The sequence below is a fragment of the Cephus cinctus genome, unplaced genomic scaffold (assembly GCF_000341935.2).
Source record: "Cephus cinctus unplaced genomic scaffold, Ccin1 Ccin1_scaffold0661, whole genome shotgun sequence".
Lineage (NCBI taxonomy): Eukaryota > Metazoa > Arthropoda > Insecta > Hymenoptera > Cephidae > Cephus > Cephus cinctus.
This window is the reverse complement of record NW_014333290.1, coordinates 516,886-540,725: the sequence shown is the minus strand read 5'-3', so window position 1 is coordinate 540,725 and position 23,840 is coordinate 516,886. Positions and strand designations below refer to the sequence as shown.

Sequence of the window (23,840 nt, the reverse complement as noted above, 5' to 3'; positions counted from 1 at the left end):
TATACTATGTATAGAGTGTCCAGAAAGTAACGACCTTTCCTCTCCTTATGGCTTTATCTCCAATGGAACATGTGCCAGGAAAGTGGCGCCCATGAAAAGTTTTAACTTGAACCAATGACAATGCGTGATTTAGCGTGGCCTACTGTCGTAGACTCACTTGCATGACTCACGGACGGGTTCAGTTAACCCTATAGCTCCGAGCGTTACATATTTTTAAAACTTCACTTACTACTTAGATTTCTACTTTATCGATTGTTAAATTTTCCCAGGGGCTCAACGCGAGTGTCACAAGTATGTATACTAAATCTAGCAAAAGATTGGCTCTCGATTATACAGTTTGGCTTCCTCCACCAATGATCGAAGATTACTTGTTCGCTGGTTCGACTATAAGGCTCAGTGCTTAAAGGGCTAATCAGCGCTTCTGACTGACTAATTTTTATTTTTAATAACTCGTTGATTGCACATGGACTGGAAAAATAATAAAGGAATTTTCAATTCAGTTTTTTGCGAGTAGTACTATTCTCTTGGACACTGTATATATATACTTACAGTGTATACGATATAAGCTCTGGCGTATAGTCCGAAGTGCGGTACGTTCGTAAACTGTAACTGTTACGGAAGGGAGTTGATTGTTAATAAGGGGCTAGGTGGGTACGGAAACAGGGTAGTGCCATCTAGCGCTCCCTCGACCGCAACTATCCGTCGCTTCGTTACTGGGCCCTGCTTTAAATATTAAATGGCGCGGGCGAGATGAGGAGCTCGTAAAAAGGATTATCCCATCGCTACTGGGTGGCTTGCGCGTATCGAAGAACAAGTGTGGAAGCCGACAGAGGGACTTGGCATCCGTAAGGTATAAGCCCCGGGAAGATTGCATATATAGGAACGAATTCGGCAAGATTTTATTTCATGGAAAATATTGCGTATGTACATTGCTAACGGCGGTGCTATATTACTAAAATTGTATGACGCAACAATGATATCCTACAGCTCTCTAGAACGAGTTCACAACTCGATTACAACCAACGGATGATTATCTCCTTCTGACTCTGTTTTTTTTTAGTTTTCTCTTTTCTCATTATCTTCCGTCTTTCTCTTCTCTCGTTATACACTCTCGGCGGACTACGACGTTCCACGCCGTTTTACGACTGCACCGAATTCGTGACTATTACGTGCGCGCGCGCGCGCGCGTATACTTACGACGAGTTCATAATCTCCCGCCAAGGATATTCCTTAATGGGATCCTCACGATCGTGGAGTCACTTCGGTAAGATTCACTTCTCCACTTATCACCGCGTCGTAGCTCACCGATCGCACGCGCTCAAGGAGTCCATTTATTCGATCAGTGCGCGGGCAGCTACGTGGTCGCAGCATCCGTGGAACAGCCAAGGAACTGAAAATGGACCAGGAATTTCCATAGATCACTGGGTCACGCGATAGAAGTTTGTTTGGTCCAATTTATGAGTAATTTAGTACGGTCTCCATACGTCGTTCCTCTGTTCGCTTTCTTCTCCGAGCACTCCGATCTCCAATCGATTACTGCTGATAGTGAGATTGCCGCTGGCGATGGTGACCTGCTCCTCGCTGAGGTCGCCGTGCAGATGAAGGTGTATTTGGTTTTGATTGACGGTGCTGTAAACGTGAGGGTAAAGTACCATGGGTGTGGGACTTATATAATTTTGCGTGGGATTGTTGTAGTATCCTTGATAGTTGGGGTTGTAATTGTGAGAAGGTACTGGTACAGGCGTCGCGGGGCCCGGCGTCCACGAGCCGTAGTGATAACCCGGACTAGCGTTACCACCGGCACTACCAAATATTTCGGGATCGGGTTTAGCAGGCACCAGGGGTAGCGTCGAGGATGGTCCGTGCGACTGATACATGGACACGCAATTAGGCGTATACGCGTCCTGCTGTCCTTCCGACGAGAGCACTGAAACGCAGGATAATTATCAATTGATTATTTAACGACACAAGCCATCGCTCATTGGGTATCTAATTTTTACACTCACCGGATGGTAATGGTACAGGCTCCGTGGTTGGATGATGGGAGAGAGATTCGCCTGGATAAGAGAATGCGCCGACCGGAATCGGTGAGTAAGATCCGCTACCACCACCGGGAGGTCCACTTCCACCGCCACTTCCACCTCCAGCCGAACCGCCACCTCCAGTGGCAGCTCCGGGATAGGACGGCACTGCTGTGGGATACGTCCATTCTGCCTCGCCCGAGCTTGTGTCTGAAATAACATGGTGAATGTACATTTTTACAGAGATATATCGATTGCAAGGGAAGAATTTATTAATAAATTATATCAATTAAAAATTCCATGTGCCATTCCCCGTTGTCACTTGCAATATCTCTGTTACGTTTAACGTTATAATCTCTATGGTAACTGTTATGATTGTTGTGATTGCACGGTTCGTTATATACTTGCAAATTATAGATATATATTTTATAATTATTGACTTATTTAAATAGCTCATAAGTTTCATGATGGGAATACGGTCTGTTACGGATGTACAGTCAAGTGAGCGTGAGTCGGTAACCTAATGAGATTCTGAGTCGTGAGTAATACCGACGGATCAATTAGACCCAACTCCGTGACTCACGACCCGGAGAAGATTTCGAATGTTCCCGGTAAAGAAATTTAGCTCTCTCTTAATTACTAGAGTGCCGCGTAGATACGCGGGATACGGTAGTGTGATTTGGAAATACTCGTTACAGCGTTAACAACTGGGAATGCACTTGATGATCTTCGATCACGAATCCACGCAGGAGAGAAAGTGAAAGAACTGAATAAAGAGGAGGAAGAGATAAAGAGAGAGAGAGAGAGAGAGAGAGAGAGAGAGAGAGACAGAGAGCAATGACTCATTATACATGCTGTACCAACGAAATTTACTAAGAAACGATCTGGTATTTACGTCTTGTGTAATACGTGATCGGTGGCCAATGACGATCTGTAAATTATTGCTTGGTGACTTTCCCACTATCGTCAGCCGATCGGTAAGTAAGCAACGACCGGTGCGTATAGGTACCCGTTATGCATTTGCGCACAATTCACTGAGCGTGCGTAATACATAATCTAGGTTTATAACAGTTTTTACATATATGGCATGCCGTATGAGTGATCGTACATATTGCGTATGTAAAACTATTGTGTAATTCCAGTCACGTTTCCAGACGCTTACACTTTCCTCTTTGATTCGAGCCGATGAGTCTCGCAGCTGTAAGTGGAATTGAAATAGGTGATTTATATAGTATCGATATACGAAAGGTGAAGATTTTTCAAAATCTGTATGTAAATTTGTGTCGTATAAAAATTGCCAATATACCCAGATCGAATAAATAATTAAAATAATGTTTTTGGCTTAGGTGCAATTACGCAGGCAGTTATGAATTTACGTGACAGTTCGTGGAATTGTTCAACTATAACGGTAGACAAAACGCAATTCGCATATGTAAATTGTGAGTGAATCCCAAGGAAATCCCAACGATTGCCGATGTCGTCCTTCGATTCCCGAGTCTCTTGTCGACCGGTTGACTAGTCGATTACGCCGCCTGTTCGTATAGCGACCGATGGCAAAATTCTCGTTTCACAAGTCTGCGCGCCCGTGCCGTTGTGCGACTTTGCCTTTGCTGGATTCCTCGAATACCCACTCCCCGTAGTCTTGGACAATGTCGAGGACGCCTTTCGCGTCGGGACGCATCGGGAATCCTTTCGAAACGGTTACCGGCCAAGTATGAGTTAGAACGAACGGATAAAGAATCGCAAAGAAAATCTCATTACAGCCGAGTACAGCTGTGAAGCTGGATAAAAATGTCTTTCATTGACTAAAGATAATGGAAACCGCTCGATATTGAAAAAAGCGTACATTTTCTTGACCGCGAAAAAACTGATTCACTTTAAATTCAATAAGGTCTCGATTCATACAATCCTGACCGGTAATACCACCGCACGACAATCGGAGTGCGCATGCGCGTGCGTATGGCTTTGCGTAAATTTTACGGCAAGTTACGGTCTATGGGTACCCATGACCGCGCGTTAAGTGCCGATTGCGGTCGACTGGCTAAAATTAAACGAGCTACATTGTCGCGGTCTCGATGCCGTTCTCGTGAATTCCATGATCGGTTGGAGTAGGATGAACGCAAGTCAGCTGAGTGCATACGTGGAATCGTATTAGCATTTCAAGCGTGGAAATTTCTCCGAGAGTAAATAAACCAGAAGATAGTTAAAGTTACTCCAAAGTACAAGCACCTATATACGTCGAAGTTTCTTGAATGAAAGCCGGAAATGCGCGGGATCGTTGACTGGTCCTTTCGCAAGGGATCTTGAACGTCCCGATTCGTAGGGGCCTATCCGTATAGAGATCCTGGGAATTTTTACTATAGAGGAAAGAAGGTCGATTCCAGAGCTAAGACGTATATCAAAGGTTGCCGCCGCTTGGCCAGAGGAAGGCGTCCGAGTGATTACCGAAATAGGTCTGTATTGCAGCAATTACCGGAACAATAACAAAACAAAGGCACGCCACTAGGGCTATGTTAGAGGCCATCTGTTGGATAATAATCGAGGCAGAGTGGAAGGATCCTTAAACGAGGCAGTAAGGCCCAAAAGGTCGGCAGGGTTTCGGGGGGCCAGGTCCGCCTAGCCGTCGGCAATGAAACAGAAACAGATACTACAAATTGCATAATAAAAGAATACAATCGAAAAAATGTTCAACGCTAACGTGAATTCGACATTTCACATGTCACTCCCTCGTCGCGTCCTTCATTCTATATAATCGACATATTGACATGGTTAACCATAATGAACAGATCCGGTCGCCATAATTCAAGTTCTTTAGGAGACCCAAACAAGAATAACGCGGAAATGCATAAATGACGGAAAGTCAGAGTCATTCTCATATACATACATATACAGGGTTATTCACGACAAACGCACCAGTTGAAATTGGCCGTGAATGGATAATTTCATGAATCATATCAGGGTGGCATCATCAAAGAAATGAAAGCTAACGTTATAACATTGCCAAGATCACGAATTTGACATTCTTTAATTTGTTAAACAAAGCCACGCTGCTACGATCGACAGAAACGTCCAATCGCGTCCAAGTTCAGCCGGTGCGTTTGCCGTGAATAACCCTGTATATATGAGAATGCGAGAAAACCAGCCAACCGTTTACTACCGCGGGTGTGAAACCACAGTGAGGTTTCGGTGCTTAGTCCCTGGCCAAGGCATCTACTTAACGAGCCATTAGCATTCGCCAGGAGTATTCGAATGATCCCTACAAGCGATTTTTCTCATCAACAGATTCCGGGAGATCCGTCGATAGTTTCCATGTTTCTCGTAAGACTTGTAAGAGAGTTAGGTAGTTAGGTAGGTTGGTCGGGTAGGTTGATACAAGACGTAGCCCTGACGCGATGGGGCTTCGGTTCCCACCGAGATAGATGCTCGGTGGGTCGTGTAACGTAAGTTGATATTGCGCCTCGATATATCAATATACAAAGCCGTCCTGCACCAGGAGAGAAGTCTTACGCATACGAGCGCAGGAAACTGTTGCGCCTTCGTGTCTCGTCTCGTCGCGTCGCCTCGCGTCGCTGCCGCGTATCGCTTACCTCCACCGATTTCTTCTTATAAAGTATCCTGTCGGGGATAATATTTCTCCTGGCGTACGTCCTCGTTAACGAGAACGAAGATTTCGATTCAGCAGGACGAATGGATTGGCAATATATCCGATATGGCCGTGAGTCTAGGTGACTGTGAGAATATGCTTGCAAAAATGAAGATGGACTGGCAAGGATACGTTTTGCGAAAAGATGCGAAATTTCAATGAACAAATAGGCCCGGGACCCGAACGCTGCTTAACCGATGCATATTGGGGCCCCACGGCAATTTCGATGCATCCTGTTTCGTGTCCTCCCTCATTTTTCTCGTCACCCGCCGTCATGCGAAGTCAGACTCGACGGATCTCGTCTTTTTTTTTTCCCTCGTTGTCCATTGAGCCGCGCTCGATTTGTAAAAGGAGGAAATCTGTTTAGCATCCGCACAATGGATCGCGGGTTGCACGCACGTCTTAAAAATTGCATCGCGACAATGGACCTTCCTTCCTTCTCCTCATGGTATTGATAGCGGACGCGTTACACTGAGAGTGCACAAATTTGTCTGTCAAGCTATTTCACGTCCATTCATTATTGCTCTTGCTGTCTTTCTCTCTCACGATCGATTTTTTCTTCTCGAATCCCTACTCGCTCCTTTAGTCGTCCTTTCGACGGAGAATGAAGTTACGAGAAGGCATGAATGGAGAGGAGGACGTGTGGCGGGCCAGTGGCGTGTCCGGAAACCGGCAGAGCGGGGATCACTGTGCCGTAGTAATTGCTGTTACTACTACTACAGCTACTACCTGCTACTATACTACTATGCCTATGTAGAAATTATAGACGGTCTCGGCTACTACTAGTATAGTATATATGGCCCCCATGAAGAAATAGACTCGCAGTGGTCATCAGACACGCGTCATCTTACGTCACAGGCTCAATCTCGTAATTGGCTAAGACGAAAATTAAATTTGTTAGATTTTCGCAGAACCCAGGCTGCTCATCCGGTCCGTAATGGCGGCGCATCGCACTTCTGTGAACTCAGGACCGGAATTATCCCGTGGCAGAATCCAAGGTAGAAGGGATCGAGGGGGTCGACTCCTCTGGTTATTTAAGTCCATTCGGTCGGTACCTGGACACAGCTGATCTTTTGCCAGAAGATGCATCCTCGCAGGATACGTATGAAATACGTACATTAAAAGAAAAGACCGCCTGCAGTCACGAGACATGAGACCTCTCATTAGCAAAGGTACCACGGGTCCAGAAATAAACGTTCATCTCCTAGGTGGCCCTAATAGGCGCAACCAGGCGCAACGTCCTGGATTCTCAAAAAAGCATAAAGACGGAAACGCAACATATATAGTAAAAAGGTGTGATAGAGGCGGAGGTGTCGAAAGTACCAGAAACAGAGGCGAAAAAAAGAGAATGAGCGAAGGAAGGTCCATTGCCAAGAGAAGCGGATAAGAGAAGCGGATGATGCCCAAAAAGCAATTAAAAACTTGGGCATTGATTGGTAATCAATTAAGATCAACCTATATAAAGTAACAGTGAAACCTTCGTTCCTACAATAAGGTTGGTATCGGATAGCTAGTAAATAACGTCAGTTACAACATTAGTAACAAGTATATATATATATATAATAGTATATATATAATAGTATATATATATATAACGTAAGGAGAAGCGACTCTCCTCTCTCACCGAAGATCCGTTATTGTTTATTACTACCCAGTCGCGCAATCCTTTTTTACCCTCACCCGATTGTTTAGTCCTTTTTTGTGGGAACGGCGATCGCACGCACGTACGAATCGGCGTTTCTCCAGGATCGGTATCGAAGAGTACTGGAACAGCACCCAGTGCGCTTCCCTTGACTTCCTCTGATACATTTTTTTAATCTTTTTCTTTTTCCAATCGACTTCGTCTCTCCCTCTCGCTCGTCCTCGCAACAACAGTTCAGTGGATTCGTCGAGTTTTTCTCAAAAGTCAAAACCGTAATGGTTTCACGACGTCGCGTACGTGCCGGGATCGGGAATTAAAAATAGAAGGGTGACGGCCTCATAGTTCCACAGAATGCAGCGCCACAATACCGAACTTACTTACTATTGTCTTTGCGTAATTTCCTCCTTCCCAGTCCCGCTCCCCTCGAACCCATAACTTCGTCCCGCCGTCGCTCCGATCCATCTCACTCTTTTTCTTTCTCTTTATCTCCGTTTCATTTTGCCGCCAGGAAAACTCGACGTGACGAGAATCTACGCGTCTTGGATCGCTAAGCACGCCGCCGCGACGTCCCGATAGGGTAACAGTAATTGAGCGGGACCCCGACTAACCGAAATAATCGAGCGAGATCGTAAGATCAACGAGAAGAAAGACGATCTAATGCCCCCTCGAGCGTGGATCACGTACCTACTACTACCACTAGTACATTTGGATCAGTAGTTAGATCTACGTTCACATCTGCCTTTACGAATCCCTCCTCTCGCTCTACGTCCTACTGACTCTTACGGCCTCTGACTTTGAGTCGATCCTTCTTCCTTCCTGTTTGCTCTCTCTCTTTCTGAGGCATCTAACGCAATATTGCTGCCATTGATCACAAAGTCTGCCGATCGCGCCATTGATCCAATAAATCGTTACGGTGAACTACACTTGCCCATTCGAGAGTATGGATATGTTATTATCATGGACTGTACGATCCTTTTGCGTCAAGCCGCGTAGTTCGTTGAAAACTGGTGACTCAGAGATCACACATTGAGATCCCTGGTTCCGTGACATTCAAATCGGCGCGGGTTAATGAAAATCGTAATAGGGTCGAGTGAATGGTGGACGAAGAATTTGGTACAAGCGATCACACGTGTGGAACGTATGTGAGAAATGTCAAAGACGGAAATACGTCGTGACTGGTTTGCTATTCCTTTGGCGAGCGGAAGGATTTATCGTAAAGAGTGACGCCATTGGGATTTCTGACACTCACGGACTGACGACAAGCTGTACGCAAACCAGAATACAAGGGATCCCAGACTGGTTTTTTGTATAGCAAGAAGTCCAGTCATGTTTACGTATTAAAAAATATATATTATACATCAGAGTACATGCGGTGTTTCATTCTAGCTGTCATGAAATTCCATGAAATATTTTTGGTAAGCAAATATAAAAAATATCTGTATTGAATATAAATATATTATATAGCTGTTCAGTAGCAAAATATTAAGCAGCGCTTCCGGTAATACAACTGACTTCCGGGAAAGCGGCACGATCGCACGCGAGATCACCTGGAGTCACTTTTTCCCGCGAGCCACACACCGACCCAGAGCTAAATCGATTAACTAAGTCGTCCGGTTCTTTCATTTCTTTAGTTCGTTGATTTTCGTAAGTTTTTCACCTCAAGCCACGGCGCGATGTCTCGCTAGGTTGGCGATCCTGATTTCTGGCTTTCGATCGTAACCACCGCTTTCTCGTGTCCCGCCTGCAGATTCCGTCGGTTTCTATGATTCCAACCGCAACTGAATTTCGCCCTCGCTGACTGATGAACCTAAACGCGAGCTAAGCACCTTACTAATTCGACCAAAATCTTTATACGAACCACCTGATCGAACAGTATTTATACGTACCACATACGTTGATCATCTTTTGATCAAGTAAAAAAATTATTCGAACAGTTAAGCTACGTGAAGAGATAGAATGTACATGCATGAGCATTACGTACGTTCATGAAACGTAACCTAAATTGGGCGAAGAAAAATGTAGAGTGGTAGAAAAGTGGGATAATAGTCTTTGTCCAATGGTCTGGAACCCGTGAAGATGCCGATGATTTCCGTGGGAAAAACATAAAGGCGACGAGGCTCGAAGGTTCCGATGGCACCGAAGACTCCAAAGGGAGAGAACCTTGATTTGCCTCTTCACTCCTTTTTCTTTCTCTCTCTTTTTCTCTCCTTTCTCCGTTGTACCTGCTCCTTAACGTATATTTCGCCTTGCACTACCTGCCTATATCTATACTCGTTATACCATACCCAAAATCCAGTTTTTAATGCAAATATGCGACCCTGAACATGCCTGTATGAACTTTTAACAGGTTTCACAAAACATCGGACTTCCTGTCGGCTCCCCGAACGTTATCTCATAAGATTCTAATATAAGGATATTTGAAAATACGTGTTTATATAAGTGAAGGCAGGAGGTCCGCAAGTGCTTATCACGGTGTGGCTAAGCGGTCGCTACGGGTTTCCTTAAGCCGGGAATGGTGGACGTTTCTGATCGCACGGATGTTGTACCGGGATACGCGATAGCGATAGGACGATAACGAGCGCTACTGTTGGGGATTTCTCAATTTTCACGTATTACTCTAACCACCTCGTTTCCGTCCTTCCACTATGGGGGTTGGTATCCTTTTTGCTAAATTTTTAGTAGGGCACTTTTACTATAGGCTGTTATATTATTGTAACTGAATATACAGAACAGTATGACAGACACTGTCATTAACCATCGAAATAGCTTATTATTTAATAATAATTATTGATATTGATTATATGCAAGACGTTAGAAAATAAATCAATTGCTTCAACTGATTATCTCATCTAATATCTACGGGTTGGCTTACGTGTGCAAAAAAGTACAGCAGTTCGGTAACGGTGCCAAGGGATTTATGAGTTTAATTAAGTTTTGCGGTCGCGTTTGTCTTCTGCTAGCATCAAATAATTGCTTATAACAAGTTTCGACAAAGTTTCTTCTTAAAGCAGAAGCCGTGCACGCACATGTACGCGATAGAGCGAACGAACGTTTACCAACCATACCCGAAGTAAACTGACTATATAATTAAAAGATTAGGTATAAACAAATTAAAAAACCAAAAAAAAATACGCAAACTTGTAATCATTTTTGTTCATTAAATATTGCGTATGTATAGTACAGTACCTAACCTAACCTAAAACCTGTCACAGCCAGCATAACTTCACAAGGGCTAAGTTTACTAGGCTTGTGTTTCCAAGTTTACTATACACGCCGGGTCATTGTCAGTAACACAAGTAAAGTAGGGGGTAGTAAGACAAGGTCGATGCGTGAGCGCAAATTGCGTCTAAATATTTCGAGTAGGGTAGGCGTAAGGGTTGTTTTCTTGAGAGCGTCGCAAGCCAATTAGTAAAGTGTCACAAACACTCCGATGTTAACAACCCCGTGACTTGGGGAGTCCTATCATTCCCGATCATTAAAGAGTTTATCGAGTAATATTTTTTTTCTCGTCTGTACAAAGCTCTTACAAAATCTGGTAATCGTCGAATAATTTAAACCGTAAACCATCAGCCATGCCAGTCGGCACCAAGAGATGTGCTTGTTCGTGGCCATTTCAGGTTGGACGATAATCGCGTGATTATCCGGTAGTTACGTGTGAAATTCCACGAGAGAGCTCTAACATTTCATGATTGTATGGATATATCGACACGTCGCGATGCCGGTACGTTTGTGAACAATTCGTACTGGCCGATAACCACGAGTTTACGTGTATATATGCATATATGCGCCTCAAGTACAATCACGAAATATATTTTCAAAGTATTTCTCCCTGCCGCACAAATACATTTCACAAATTTAATACCAAGAACAACTGTCACGACACATTCACAGCTGACAGGACCCAGGAATGATATCGATGCACAAGTACCTGAAGACAGACGAAATATTTGCTTGGTGTTGACGTTTTAGTGGTAACATAACCTATCCAGTAAAAGCTGCAAAGTGAATCTTCAAAGTGCACAGGTGAGTTGATCGGATACGTGCGTGAGTATATATTACAAGTATATATAATATGCTCACGAGAAAGTACTGGAGGAACTACGCGAGATAATCTAAACGGCCCGGTAAAAATGTTAAGCGCGGTAAAGTGCATTCCAGAGACCGTCCGAGAGCGCGGTAAAACTGTCGAGCACGTGGGAAACGCAAAATTCCCCTAACCAGTAGTACCAATGGGTATAGTAACAGTAGTAGCAACAGAAAGATATAGTGGTACGGTAGCAGTGGTTTTGGTGGCGGTGGTAGTAGCGGCCTACCTTGTCTTTTTAACGTGGTAACTAGCCGCATCTTGGTAAATAGGTAAAGAGCCACGACGCGGAACGCGCGTATGGCCGCCCTGCGAGTAGACTGATGACGGTTGGCCATAACGGCCGCAGGGAGCGCCACCAGTCTTTGCGAAGAGTTTCGCGAATTTTTCCTCGGGACGTTGACTAATGTTTTCTTCGTTCCTTTCATTCTTACCACTTTTGTCTCTATCTCGTTCTTTTGTGCCTCACGCTTGTCCATCCTCGCTTTAAAAGAGAGGAGAGTGTAGATATAGGTAAGCGCGGTAGGTATACGCGTAGGTAGCGCACGTAGACGTAGAGGCAGACAGAAGGAGTCTGCACAGAATATACAATCAGTATGATTGTTTGACACCCCATAATCAGCGTCCTTACCCCTACCATCTACCAGTTGCGGCTTCGCCGTTCGACGTCGCGGCGCTTGTTCCTTCTCTTTTCGTCCTCTCGACCTCCTCTTATTCTCTCTTAACCTATACACTCTACACTCTCCGCTACTACAGTCTTTACTCCCTACTCTTTACCATGTCTTTCGCCCTCTCATTCTCTCTCTCTCGCTCGCTATTAGACTCTCTTCTTCTCAGCATCTTCCTTGGAGTCTGCCACTGCGGGCCTCATTACCCCGATCACGACTCAAGATGAGAGTCGAGAGACGGACATGGTTATATTATAAGAGACACGAATAATGCGCACTTCCTTTTTTGCTGGGACGTCCACCGAGGCCATTCTCTTTTCCTTCGCATTACGATTCCCTTACGACTATCGATATTTCGAGTGCCGAGAAAAGGCATTGATTGGGAATAGAATAAAATATAGTACAGCAAGTATATCAAATTGTAAAATGCCGAGTGAAGATATATAAGTACGATCAAAATCCATATAGTGCACATGTGATACGATCCAGTCCACCAGTATGTCAGAAGTGAGTAGTATATCTTTTTTAAATAATTTGTATATCTGTATACGATCACTCCCCACATACTATAGCTATATATATTATTCTTATATTTCGTCCTGCATTGAAACCCACTCCGTTCCGTTTGCCTCTCCGCGATTATCCTCGCAACGATTCACCACTGGCCGCTAGCGCTAGCGAACCGAAGCACAAGATAAAAGGAGAAGCAATGCGAGCCGCGCGCAAAAACAACATGAATCCAGCGACCGATCGAACGAACGAACGAACGATCGTACGATCGATCGGGAACCGATCGATCCCTGGTATTACGCAGACGTGCGCGTGAGTCGAACGTAAGTGTACGATCCTGTCCGATCTCGACTCAAGACATTAAGAATCGGCAGGTCGTACGAGAAAAGGAGAGAAGAAAGTACAAGGAGAGTCGGGAAGATGGTAGGTGGAGAGAAAATTACTCGTCGGAACGTATACCCATCCACAATTGTGTTTCTCATCCCATCGTCAAATATATTTCGAGTGTTTCAGGAACGAAAGAAAAAAAAAAAAAAATAACAAAATAGAAAGAAACAAATGAGAAAAATATTGTTCTCCTTGGCAAATCCATTTCAGAAAAATCTCACTATAGCGTTCTGCCTCGCTACATCTGTATATACACCAATTAATAAGTCATACGAAAGACACGTCGCGCGAAACGCTCCGTACGTAGCACGGATGCCGAAGTGCTGTCTCGTGCAGGGTTGCAAGGATAGCGATGGTGAAGGTGACGGAGAAGGTAAGGCAGGGTAGAAACCGCAACGCAGCTTCAAAGAGGTCTTGCCAACACAGGGCGCGTCTACTTAACTTTGATCAGCTCGAAACCACTGATGCGAGACTTACCGATGAGAAAAATACGTGAAAGGGATACGCGGACTTCTACTTCTTCCTTACTGTTCTTTCTCTCCACCTTGGCTTTTCGCTCCGCGTATCGTCTCGCTTTCCTCGCTCTCTATACACCTTTCTATACGCGCTGCTACCAGGAGCACCGATCATTACACGTCTCTCTTTTATATATCCGTGCCTATAAGTTATATACCCGCCGAATTACCAGAGCGGTTCTTACTCTCCTTCTTATACACATTCTGACAATGCACCTATCCTAGTTCAGAGACGAATACTCGCTCACCGTTTCGCTTAGCCATTCCTTCTTTTGCGTTATTCGCATCCTTAATTTCTATTGTTCTCATTGACTTTCTTCGACGCAATTTTCTTATCTTGGATAAAGAAGCTTGAGCCATTCGAGGGTATCTCGACTGTTATAATCTTTCAATGCTTTTTGTTCGGCTAATACTGTGACTAATTCTATTTTAGTCGTGCGATTAAACTTGTTTCGTCGTTTTAACATGATTTCTCTTTGTATTTCGCTAACTCGAGATTCTAAAACTACTTAACGGACAAGTCGGACTGCTTCGCGAAATGGTATTAGGCGTTCCGGCGGGACGCCTCGCTGTCGCGAACTTTCCTGAATGCCCGGGACAGTACGACGCTTCGATACGGCAACGGTGTATCGTATCGGCGGGGAGATGGAACGGCAGGTTGAATATCGTTATTACGTTGAATTAGAGGTTGCAGAGCCGGAACGAGGTATGAAACTATTACCTCGCGAAACGGCGCAGCCCGACGCGGCCGTCGCGTCGCTTCGTGAAGCAGAAGGTAGTCGGGATGAGCAGGCTTTACAAGGTGTAGGTGAACGTTCAGCTACCAACACCAGCCTTAAGAAAGAAACGAAGAAACGAATAAACGACCTACCTACCTATGTATCTGCCTCTCTACTCGGTCAAACTTCTATTTGCTTATTTTGTCGAAGCATCGACTGTGTCGCGTAGTCTTCAAGTAATTAAAAAAAGAAGCTGCGGACAAGGCAACATTTTGAATTTTCACACTTTTAAAATCGTAAATTACACCACATCAACATGTATCCACTGCCTCCTTAAGATTCGAGTACACCCTCCGTATCGATAACAATAATTTAAACAGCACTTCCACAATGATAATTTTAAAATTAAATTTCTTCTCCATTCCAAAAGCATCGAGTTGAAGCGCCTCGACCACCCCATGCTGCTGCTCTCGGGTTAAAGAAGAAATTTGCCATCGGATTCCACGTAAAAATGTACACGTCACATCTTACCTTCAATTTTGAATCAATTATCCTAAAAGTAATATCAGAATGATCGTCAGCCCTACGGAATGTGTGATCGACTGCCCTCAGTGTGAAAGTACCAACCAAGATCGTGGTCTTTACAATGTTCGATAAAAAAATTGAAAATGGCTGTCCATAATATCCGATCCCTGTGAACGGACAATACACGAGAAAGAAAATAATCTAAAGACTCACCACCATGCTGTGGACTATGCTTGTAGCAATCCTGATGAGCAGAAGGTCCCGTGCCCGAGGTGAGATGGCCCGCGGATGAAGATGAGGTCGTAGGATTGGGATTAGGATTGCAGCCACTGCCAGGTGCGTTAGCGTTCCCCGTGGGGTTGCCGGTAGCGTTTCCACCCTGGTGACCGTGGAGATGGTTGCCGTGGTGGTGATGCTTGTTCCTCCGGTAGGATTCGAGCTCCCGGAGGTGGGAGGTGAAGGAGGTCGGTCCATCGAGGAACGGTCGTTGTCCCAGACCAAGAGCTCGGAATTGTTGATGCTGCTGTCCTAGTAATTAAAAGTAAATAATGGAATAATAAAATTAATAATAACAATAACCAAACTTAAACGTCCCTAATCGCATCACTCGAAACGTGGATCCATTATTATTCATTCGAGAACATATATGTATACATATACGTATATCCTTCATTCTCTACTCCGTATCGCTATATCACTCCCTCCCCTCTCTCCTCTCTCGCCCTCCTGCCAAGCACCAGAGTGGGAATTGTTTGTACAATTAGCGAGATAGTAGGATGATTAAGAAACTCGACCACGTTGCGTCCCGTTTGACTTCAATAGCATACCATGCGTGCCACCCTCGGCAAGCTTTCGCATCCGATATACCACGTGGGGTATACCCATAGGAGGTGCTTCCATCGTCAAACCACCCCCGATTTACCCCATGGAATACTGTCCCTACAGAGAAGCGGCGTTTGGTTATGGTTGGACCTCTAAGCCGGTTAGACGGGTTTATTACGTAGACCCCTGTCGTAATTGACAGTGTCTATTGCTGTATATACACCCCACACGTATCCCGTATCCTACATGCGAGCACATACTCCCACACTTAATATTTCTACTTCTACCCTTAACGCCTACCAATTTCTGCAGCATCTTTCATTACAAATATAAAGACACAGATGCTCAAGGAGCATCGAATCTGTATACTCTTACTATTTACATGTTCCGACCCTATGTATATTGGCACTGTATACAGCATACATATGCCCCGGTATCACTATATATCCCCATGGGATACTGACACAAAGTTCAAATTGTATTAATTCGCTGAGACACCGTGGCTCGCGTTACGAACGAACGACAAATAAAGTTCGACCGCAAACTGCACGAAATTGTCGGCGAAGCCCAGATGTTCTGATCCGGCGCTCGATACGATGCGGTACAAGATTATTGTTCAGCTACCAACTATCGACTACCGACTACCGACCGTACCTACCGGATCCCACGACTTCTCACGTACCGGACGTGAGAGCCGTAATGCCCCAAACATATCGCTACACACTCCGGGGGCCCGTGTTTTTTGTCCTGTTCTTTAGGCTCACCCTCCTGAGATCTTCTAACAGCCTTCACTTTCGAACTCGTATCTGAACTCGTTTCCTTTACTCTTTAACGAAGTATAGAGTAAGGAGGTATGCAGACAGTTTTACGATTTCACGTAATACCATCGAATATGCATATCTATGGATGATACTTGACCGTGGAAAGGAATTTTTCAAATGTTTTTCATTTTAAACATTATCTGTTATATGAATTATGAATCGTATCCTTGTTATCTACGCTACCTCAATTTTATCTCATCCACGCAAATCGCCAATGACCTCACACATCGTATATCCCGATCAGGCCGTTTACGACTCTAGGTGCTTTGACAAATCTGAAAACTGTATCTCGACTTAACATTGTCCAGCATTACGTGCACGTTCTACGTCCAGGAATGAATGAGAGCCCGCGTAACGCGTAAGCGCGCAAAGGCAGAGAATCGGTGTAACGCCATATAACGATGGGAGCTTATCTAATCAAAGTGCGGCCTAGAGGACGGAAATAGCGCGCCTTTCCTCTACGGGCCACTCCCCGCATCTTAAGTTCTCCTTAACGGTTCGCTCAGAATTTCATGAATTTTGCGTAGAAATACAGACGGCAGTAGAAAGCGTGCGGTAAGAGTGAGAAAGTATAAGAAATAAAGAAAACAGACATCAGAACCTATAGGACTCGTTATACGTATGTATCTTGCACGGTGTACAAGGGTCGCACGCGACAGAACCAGGCATATCCGGGTTATGGGTGGTGCTGGCACCCATGGTAGTAGGGGAAATTTCGAATCGAAGGGCGAGGGACGTACTGGCACGAATTATAAAAATTGACCGATTACGTCGTATTACCACGAGGTAGAAACAATTTCGATAACAAAAAGCTCACTCACGATTATCGTCGTAATGAACGACGGCAGGTGTTTGCGGGCTGATGCGTGCCATTGTCATGAACCAGAGACAATACCATGGCGGTTTGTAGTTCGAGGCAAAGGTACCAACCGGACCCAGGGTATTGTCTAGAGGCGTGCGAGGCGCACGCTACGGCCACCCCGTGTATGCAATATGTTGTTCGCTGGCCGGACTGGCCCATTCGTGCATACCGTCTGCTAGGGCCTTACTCCCTGCCGTTTTCACTACGAGTCGCAAACATTTTCACGGGACCATACCGAGGGTCGGAAATATTTTTGAAATTTCAAAAAACTTCGGTAAAGCAAATTTTTTGGAATATCCCAAAAATCAGTATCCAAGAATTACGACATGCGTCATCGGTGCCAGAGAATTTCATGGATCGAGGTAAACGTGCCTAGTGCAACTACGCATCAATACTTTATTCCGGCAAATGCGAAATAGCCGCAAACTCCGATATTCGTGGTGGAATCGGTAATGGCTATTAATCAGATATCGAAATAAATATTATTTTTAATTTACTTCTCTTTTCAGTCTTTAATATTACTCGATAGATATACCTGCCTCCGCACGAGTCTGCCAGACTCGTTCCCGGGATATGTGTATTATAATACTGTACTAGCTATATCTATATTCTACAATCTCCTATGTATACCTAGAATAACATTCATGGATGCGTATACATGCGGCGGCGCACACGCGCGACACGTCGCGGCCACTGCATCATCGTTGCACCATCTGCTCGGTAATGACTCCCATTACCACGGGCAACTTTCCGTAAATTATCGCCGTTTTCTACAAATCCCTACCGGCCTGCTCCAATCTACCCTTGGCCGAGCGCTAGGAGCGTTAGAAGATTGAGCGTCAGATGGTACTTTCAATGTTCAATTTTTATCGCAAACTTTATGATGGTGATCACCCTTTAACCCCCAGATCCCAACCCCTCTGCCCCCTGAAACTTATACTATTGTATACAATATTACTTCGGACTTACTAGTCTTAGATCGGGGTTCTCTGGGTCCGTCAACAGTCACCTTGATCGCCCTGGTGTAAGTAGCCACCTGGGGCGGCGTCGTCGAGACAGTTATAGTAATACTGAAACTCTTTCCTGAAAGCAGAAAATAAAGTAAATAGTCTCAGAGAATGAATCGTAAACGACTATGTATATATAAAAAAAAAGTAGTTCGACGTTTTCAAGAGGGTTGTCGGTTCTAGGTGTTTTAGAAATAAAAGTTAAAAGCCGAAGCGAGGAACGAGAAATGCGTGCATATATCACTGGCGAAGGCCTCGAGGTGGAAGGTCCGGTATATTTAATTCCCTCTCCATAAATGTCCGCCAAAGAGATTGACTACGCGTTCTTAAACGCCCCGTCGCCCGCTAATATGCATTTGGTAATTCGCTGCTCCCAGCTTCCTTTGAGCACCTAAACGCCATGGCGAGAATGCCGTGTCCAGACGTACACGTCTATCGTCTATCCTGCTTTCCACTCTGGACGTATGATTTTAACAACAATCATTTATCGGGTTATCAATTTTAAATCCTTTGACACGCGGTGCCGATTTTATTAGTAAATTAATTCTATTTCCCTTTGATACTTAATGTCTGTGATATACATGTTGGTTGCTGTGATACCCACTATGCCGGTCCTATAGCATTAACGAAAGTACCGTTATCCATTTGATCATCTATCGGTACTCGAATTCTTTGGATCGGGAACGATTGGTTAACCAGTCAGCTAATTTTTCTTCGGAATTCGACAATGGTAACGTATCGCGTATAGAACCGTCGGACTGGCGTAACGTCAACAATTTATAATTGTCTCCCTTTGGTCGACCCTGCGCGAGGTCGGAACCACCCTGATCCACCCCGCTGTGTCTGTCAACATGATAACCGGCATCAAACACCCTCCACCCTCCTCTGTATGGCCATTGCACCCCCGCGGGAACTGCAACTGACTGTAACAGCGTTATATCCCAGTTGTATCTCCCGCCAGGTTGATCCTCTGTTTCTGCCCAGCGGTAGATTTCTCGCTGTAGCGCTGATCATCCTCATCCCGTTACCCAGGAGATAGTCATCGTCCTCGTAAGTGAAGAACCCAAAAATGCAGTTGTTCTTTGATAATCGGAACCTATGATAAAAGAGGGATGTAAAAAAGAAAAAAATAATCGGCGAACCAGATGCAGGGGGGAGGGGTATAAAAATGAAATAAAATCCTGAATTAAGTCGACGCCCGGCGTCGCGGTGTCTCGGTTTTTTATTCGTCAAAATATATCGAGCCCGGCAGTGTCACAGAAACGAAGGGTGCCACCCCGGTAGAGTCCATCGCATTTGGGGCTAATAATGCTGCACAGCCGTCCCGTGCCCCGACCTGCGGTTAATACTCGATGATGGGAACGGTCATCTGCAGAGACAGGCCCCGGACCCGCCTAGCTATGCATTCGCGGCTGGACAGGCAAAATCGGGCCACGCGTATGTGGGATACACCTATGTGAATGAGCGTGAACGTTTCCGCACGAGTAACTAGTTTGGTGTGTTGGGATGCAACACCGAGATGAGATGAGCGTTGCATCCCCGTGCCAATCCACCCTGACCACTCCTGAACACCCCCTGCTCTCACCCTGACTACCCTCCCGCACGTCTCGTGCACCCTCGCGCCCGACCATTCCCAAAACCACTCGAAACCATCCGTTAATACTCGCGGTGGTGAACGCCGTACACAGGGGATGGGCTCGGATTGTGCAGAGAGAGAGAGAGAAAAGGACATAGATAGGGAAAGAGATACAGATCAGAGGTGATATTGAGGATTCGTAGTAGTGCCGGATGAGGGAACGGGTTTTCACGGTAGCGACGCAGGGCGCAGGGGTGTAGGCACAATATTCAGGGAACAGCCCGAGTCAGCCGACAGGATGTCTCTGGAATTGTCAAATAATTACTATCGGTGGCAATTTCGGTCGTGTAGATATTACCGCGGTATATTACTAATTGTGGCCACGAGCAGAAACGGCAAACCCTCCCCAGCCTGTCGGGGGTGGTTCCAGCTCTACTGGACTCTCGTTTGTAGAAACTATAGTGTACGATAAATTGGATACATGCAATGTATTTTTATATACATGGAACGAATCTGTATATATATGTATATATGTATAATATAATATGTATATAGAGTATAATACTCGCGGGGCAACCGGTGAACACTTAAATTAGTAAACCGTCAAAACAAACAGCATGGTTCGTTACGTTTTATCGACTGCCTGTCTCTTACGCTCTCGTTCTCTCGTCCCGTCTCTCCTTCTCTGTCCATTTCGACTGCTCTCAATGTTTACCCCATTCTCTCTTTATCTTTCTCACTATGAATTGTCGCGCACGGTAAAACGTCCCGGGAGCGATTCCATCGATCACTCAAATTGGGGATTACGGCAGTGCGAGTGTCGCGGTGATGTCAATAGAAACAAACAGCAATATAAAGAAGGAAAGGTTGACAATACGAAGTAAGAGTGAAAGTAGAAAATCCCGTGGTCGGCAACGATAAAGGGGCTCGTATCAAAGTGCACCCCGAATGCACGAAATCCAGATGGATTCGCGTAACAACTCTACATTCACAACAGAGATTCACAATCATCCAGCAGCGGCCGGCATCAACCAACTTCCCCTTAATGGCCGATGGCCGACGCGATTCGGCTCGGCTGAAATCGTAATGCAGTGCGAAATGTCAAAATGACGTGAAAGATAGATGATGCCATCCGCGGCCGGCTCGTTCGAGCGGTCAACCCGACAATGCATAACGCAGCCCGATCGATCTATATAGTATACACTGCAGGCGACATACTTCGCGAGATGGAGAGCCAACTGGCGGAGATGAATAAACGACTGTCATCGTCATCGAATTTGAATCAAGCCGGTTGTCCAGCTTTAGAAATAGTATGTAAAACCCAAAGCGGGAATACTTGAAATATCGTAACGCTAACTCTCATGGAATTGACTTTGCAGGCCGTTCGTACGGCATCCGTGAAATCGGCTTGATGACCAGATGATTTCTGATTAACAGCCAGTTATTTACAGTGGCTGGGGCTCGTAGCGGATGTCGAGTAATGACTCTGGGGCCAAGCTTGCATTGGGAAAGGGTTGTTCGGATAACGGGGTGGTACGTATTGCATGGGTGGTAATGGGCGTCAAAGGAGGAGGGTATTATTCTATGATGATGATGATGATGGTAATGATGATGACGATGACAACTGTGATTTTGCCCAGGGCTACTGCCTGTGCGCAGATTCGATAATTCTTCATTTGTCTGTTTGAGGTTGGTGGATCATCGTACATTGTTGTGTTATGCGAATATTCGAGCTGCGTACTTTTGCCACTGGTCCCATAGTATCTATGGGAAATTTATGGTGTCATTAGGGAAAACTCACCTCTACCACTTCTACCGACGAATCTGAGATCGTTGAACTTCGCCACTTGATTCTTCATTAGTGCTGTGGAGTTTCGTAATTCGGCACATAGGTTCTCGTCGTTGCCCGCCCTTACCGTTACGGGGGTGCCGTCTTCAACTTCCCCTAACGCTACGACCTTGAACGCTACCGGTAGCGTTTTGTTTGATCTCCAGTGAGTGGGTAATTGACTGCATAGGAAATACGGTGAACCTGTCGAGTGAGAATTACTGTATTAATTCAATGATACGACACTGTCTACTTCAAGATCTACCCGAAATCGATGTTTTACTCTAATTCACACAAAAAAAAAGTAACCATACGGAACCAACCTGTCCTAACCAATTCTCCAGGATGTTCAGCCTGAGCTTCGCCAATGCGTCCTTCGGTCCACCAGAGTTCACCAACGGCGGCACTCTCGCTCATATCGCCAGCTCCGTCGCCACCACCCCCAAGGCCTTCGCAGCCACCAGCACCACCACCACTAGCACCAACACCACCACTACCCCCACCGCCACCCCCAGGTCCTCCACCGTCGTCTCCCTGATATCTTGAGTTAGCTCCCTGATGAGGCGCAAGAGATGATCCAATCGGACCGGCGCCCTCGTGGGATCCAACGGAACCGAAATTCTCCCCGCAGCCAACGGATCCCACCGGGAGATGCATCCCACTGGCCACTGTAACCAACCCCTCTTCACCAGCCAAGGCCGTGTAGTTCACCCTGAGAGAATAAGCGCCCTACGTCGATCCTTCAGGATGTGTTCTTCCTGGTCCCCCGTCGATCTCGACGACACAACCGATATCCGGTGCTTATTAAAGATCAATCAATATCATTCGCTCAAGTGTGTCTTTCGTAAGAATTCTCAAGCCGCCCAACATCTTGTCCCGAAAACAACCCCAAGTCACGTTGTACACCCTAAGACAGGATGTATCCTTCTGCAAGAGGAATTCGACCTCGTGATAATAACCGGAACTCATCCTGATCCATGTCTGATAGTTTAGTGCAGGAAATTACTAACATGGGTAATAATAGTAATAATGATCTTATCGATGTCTATCAGTATCCATGTCTCACACTGAGTCCAATCTTTATAATTGGTAAACCGACCTTTATGATATATAAATAAAGTTCGGCCACGTGCTTTCTACACGGAACGTGTGCTAGTTGTTAGATCGCTCGTTAGGATTCACTAGAGATACGGTACATCCCCATTAGCACTGCATAAACGATCTTCACTAAACGGAAGCTTAGTCTCCATAATTGGCTCCTTGTAATACCCTCTATCGTCCTTATAAAAAATTTAAAAAAGGGGACTACCGAATCTCAATATCCCACTATCAGCGAAGCGTGCCGAAGGCAGTTTAAACGATCATCAGATCGCTTCGCTCTATAACTATTTTCTTTTGTCCAACGTTAAAAACAGGGAATTACGATCAGTTTACGCGGCTGAATTCGCGCACGCACGCAACCCACACATAGACCGTAGTTGCTCTCCCGTGTCGCTTGATAATCGGCACGGACTCGCGGTTTTCTTTAAACTTCAAGCACTCCGTTACGGTCGCACGTTTCGCTGACAATGACTCCCTCGCGTAGACGTACGTATATACGTATAGTGTATAGATATGTTATATATAAAATTTTTAACAAATTTTTTTTCCTTCAGTTATTTCACACTTCTTAATTTGTTTAAATATTTTTTAAATCTCAAATTTCCTCACTTCAAAATTCACAACGAGCCACGATCTTATGGTCGTCCTGCTGTCTCTTCACAATACGCGTCTTGTCCCAGATAGCGCACAGATCTGCCCGCAAGATCACAAACGATACACTGTAGCTGAGTCGTTGTCGGCAGCGCGCGACGTAATGCCGCGGAGTACGGGCAGCGTGCCGCGTGTCCCGCGGAAACGGCCTGGGTTCAGCCCCAACCGCTGGAACTCTTCCCCGTCGCCCCTTGACCTTCTCCTACTGCTCTCGCCAGACCATCCCACTCCTCCTTATGTCCCTACCCTGCTGCTGCGCCGACTGCCACTACTATCGGGCGGGCTCCCGCCTTCGATGACGTAGCTACGACAGGACCTTGCGATCCCAGCAAATCTACCATTCGTGCTCCTGATATACCTTGGGTCAACGCAGCATCCCTTTATAGAAAACACTGTGCAAGGATGATACAATTCTCAACAGTGATAGAAACAGGTGTTTTCGATCATGACCTTTGACA

The 23,840-nt window shown here is 45.4% G+C and overlaps 1 protein-coding gene across 1 annotated transcript; it reads right to left on the bottom strand.

The window, feature by feature from the left end:
* Positions 1–877: 877 nt before the first annotated feature.
* On the bottom strand, positions 878–23,519 carry LOC107269450 (protein lozenge). The gene is made up of 6 exons (XM_015743304.2): positions 21,954–23,519; positions 21,604–21,834; positions 18,189–18,302; positions 14,928–15,242; positions 2,007–2,231; positions 878–1,927 (listed from the first exon to the last, which is right to left on the bottom strand). Exons 1-6 carry the CDS (start codon positions 22,285–22,287, stop codon positions 1,467–1,469), a joined length of 1,680 nt encoding a protein of 559 aa, XP_015598790.1. The 5' UTR covers positions 22,288–23,519; the 3' UTR covers positions 878–1,466.
* Positions 23,520–23,840: the final 321 nt, after the last annotated feature.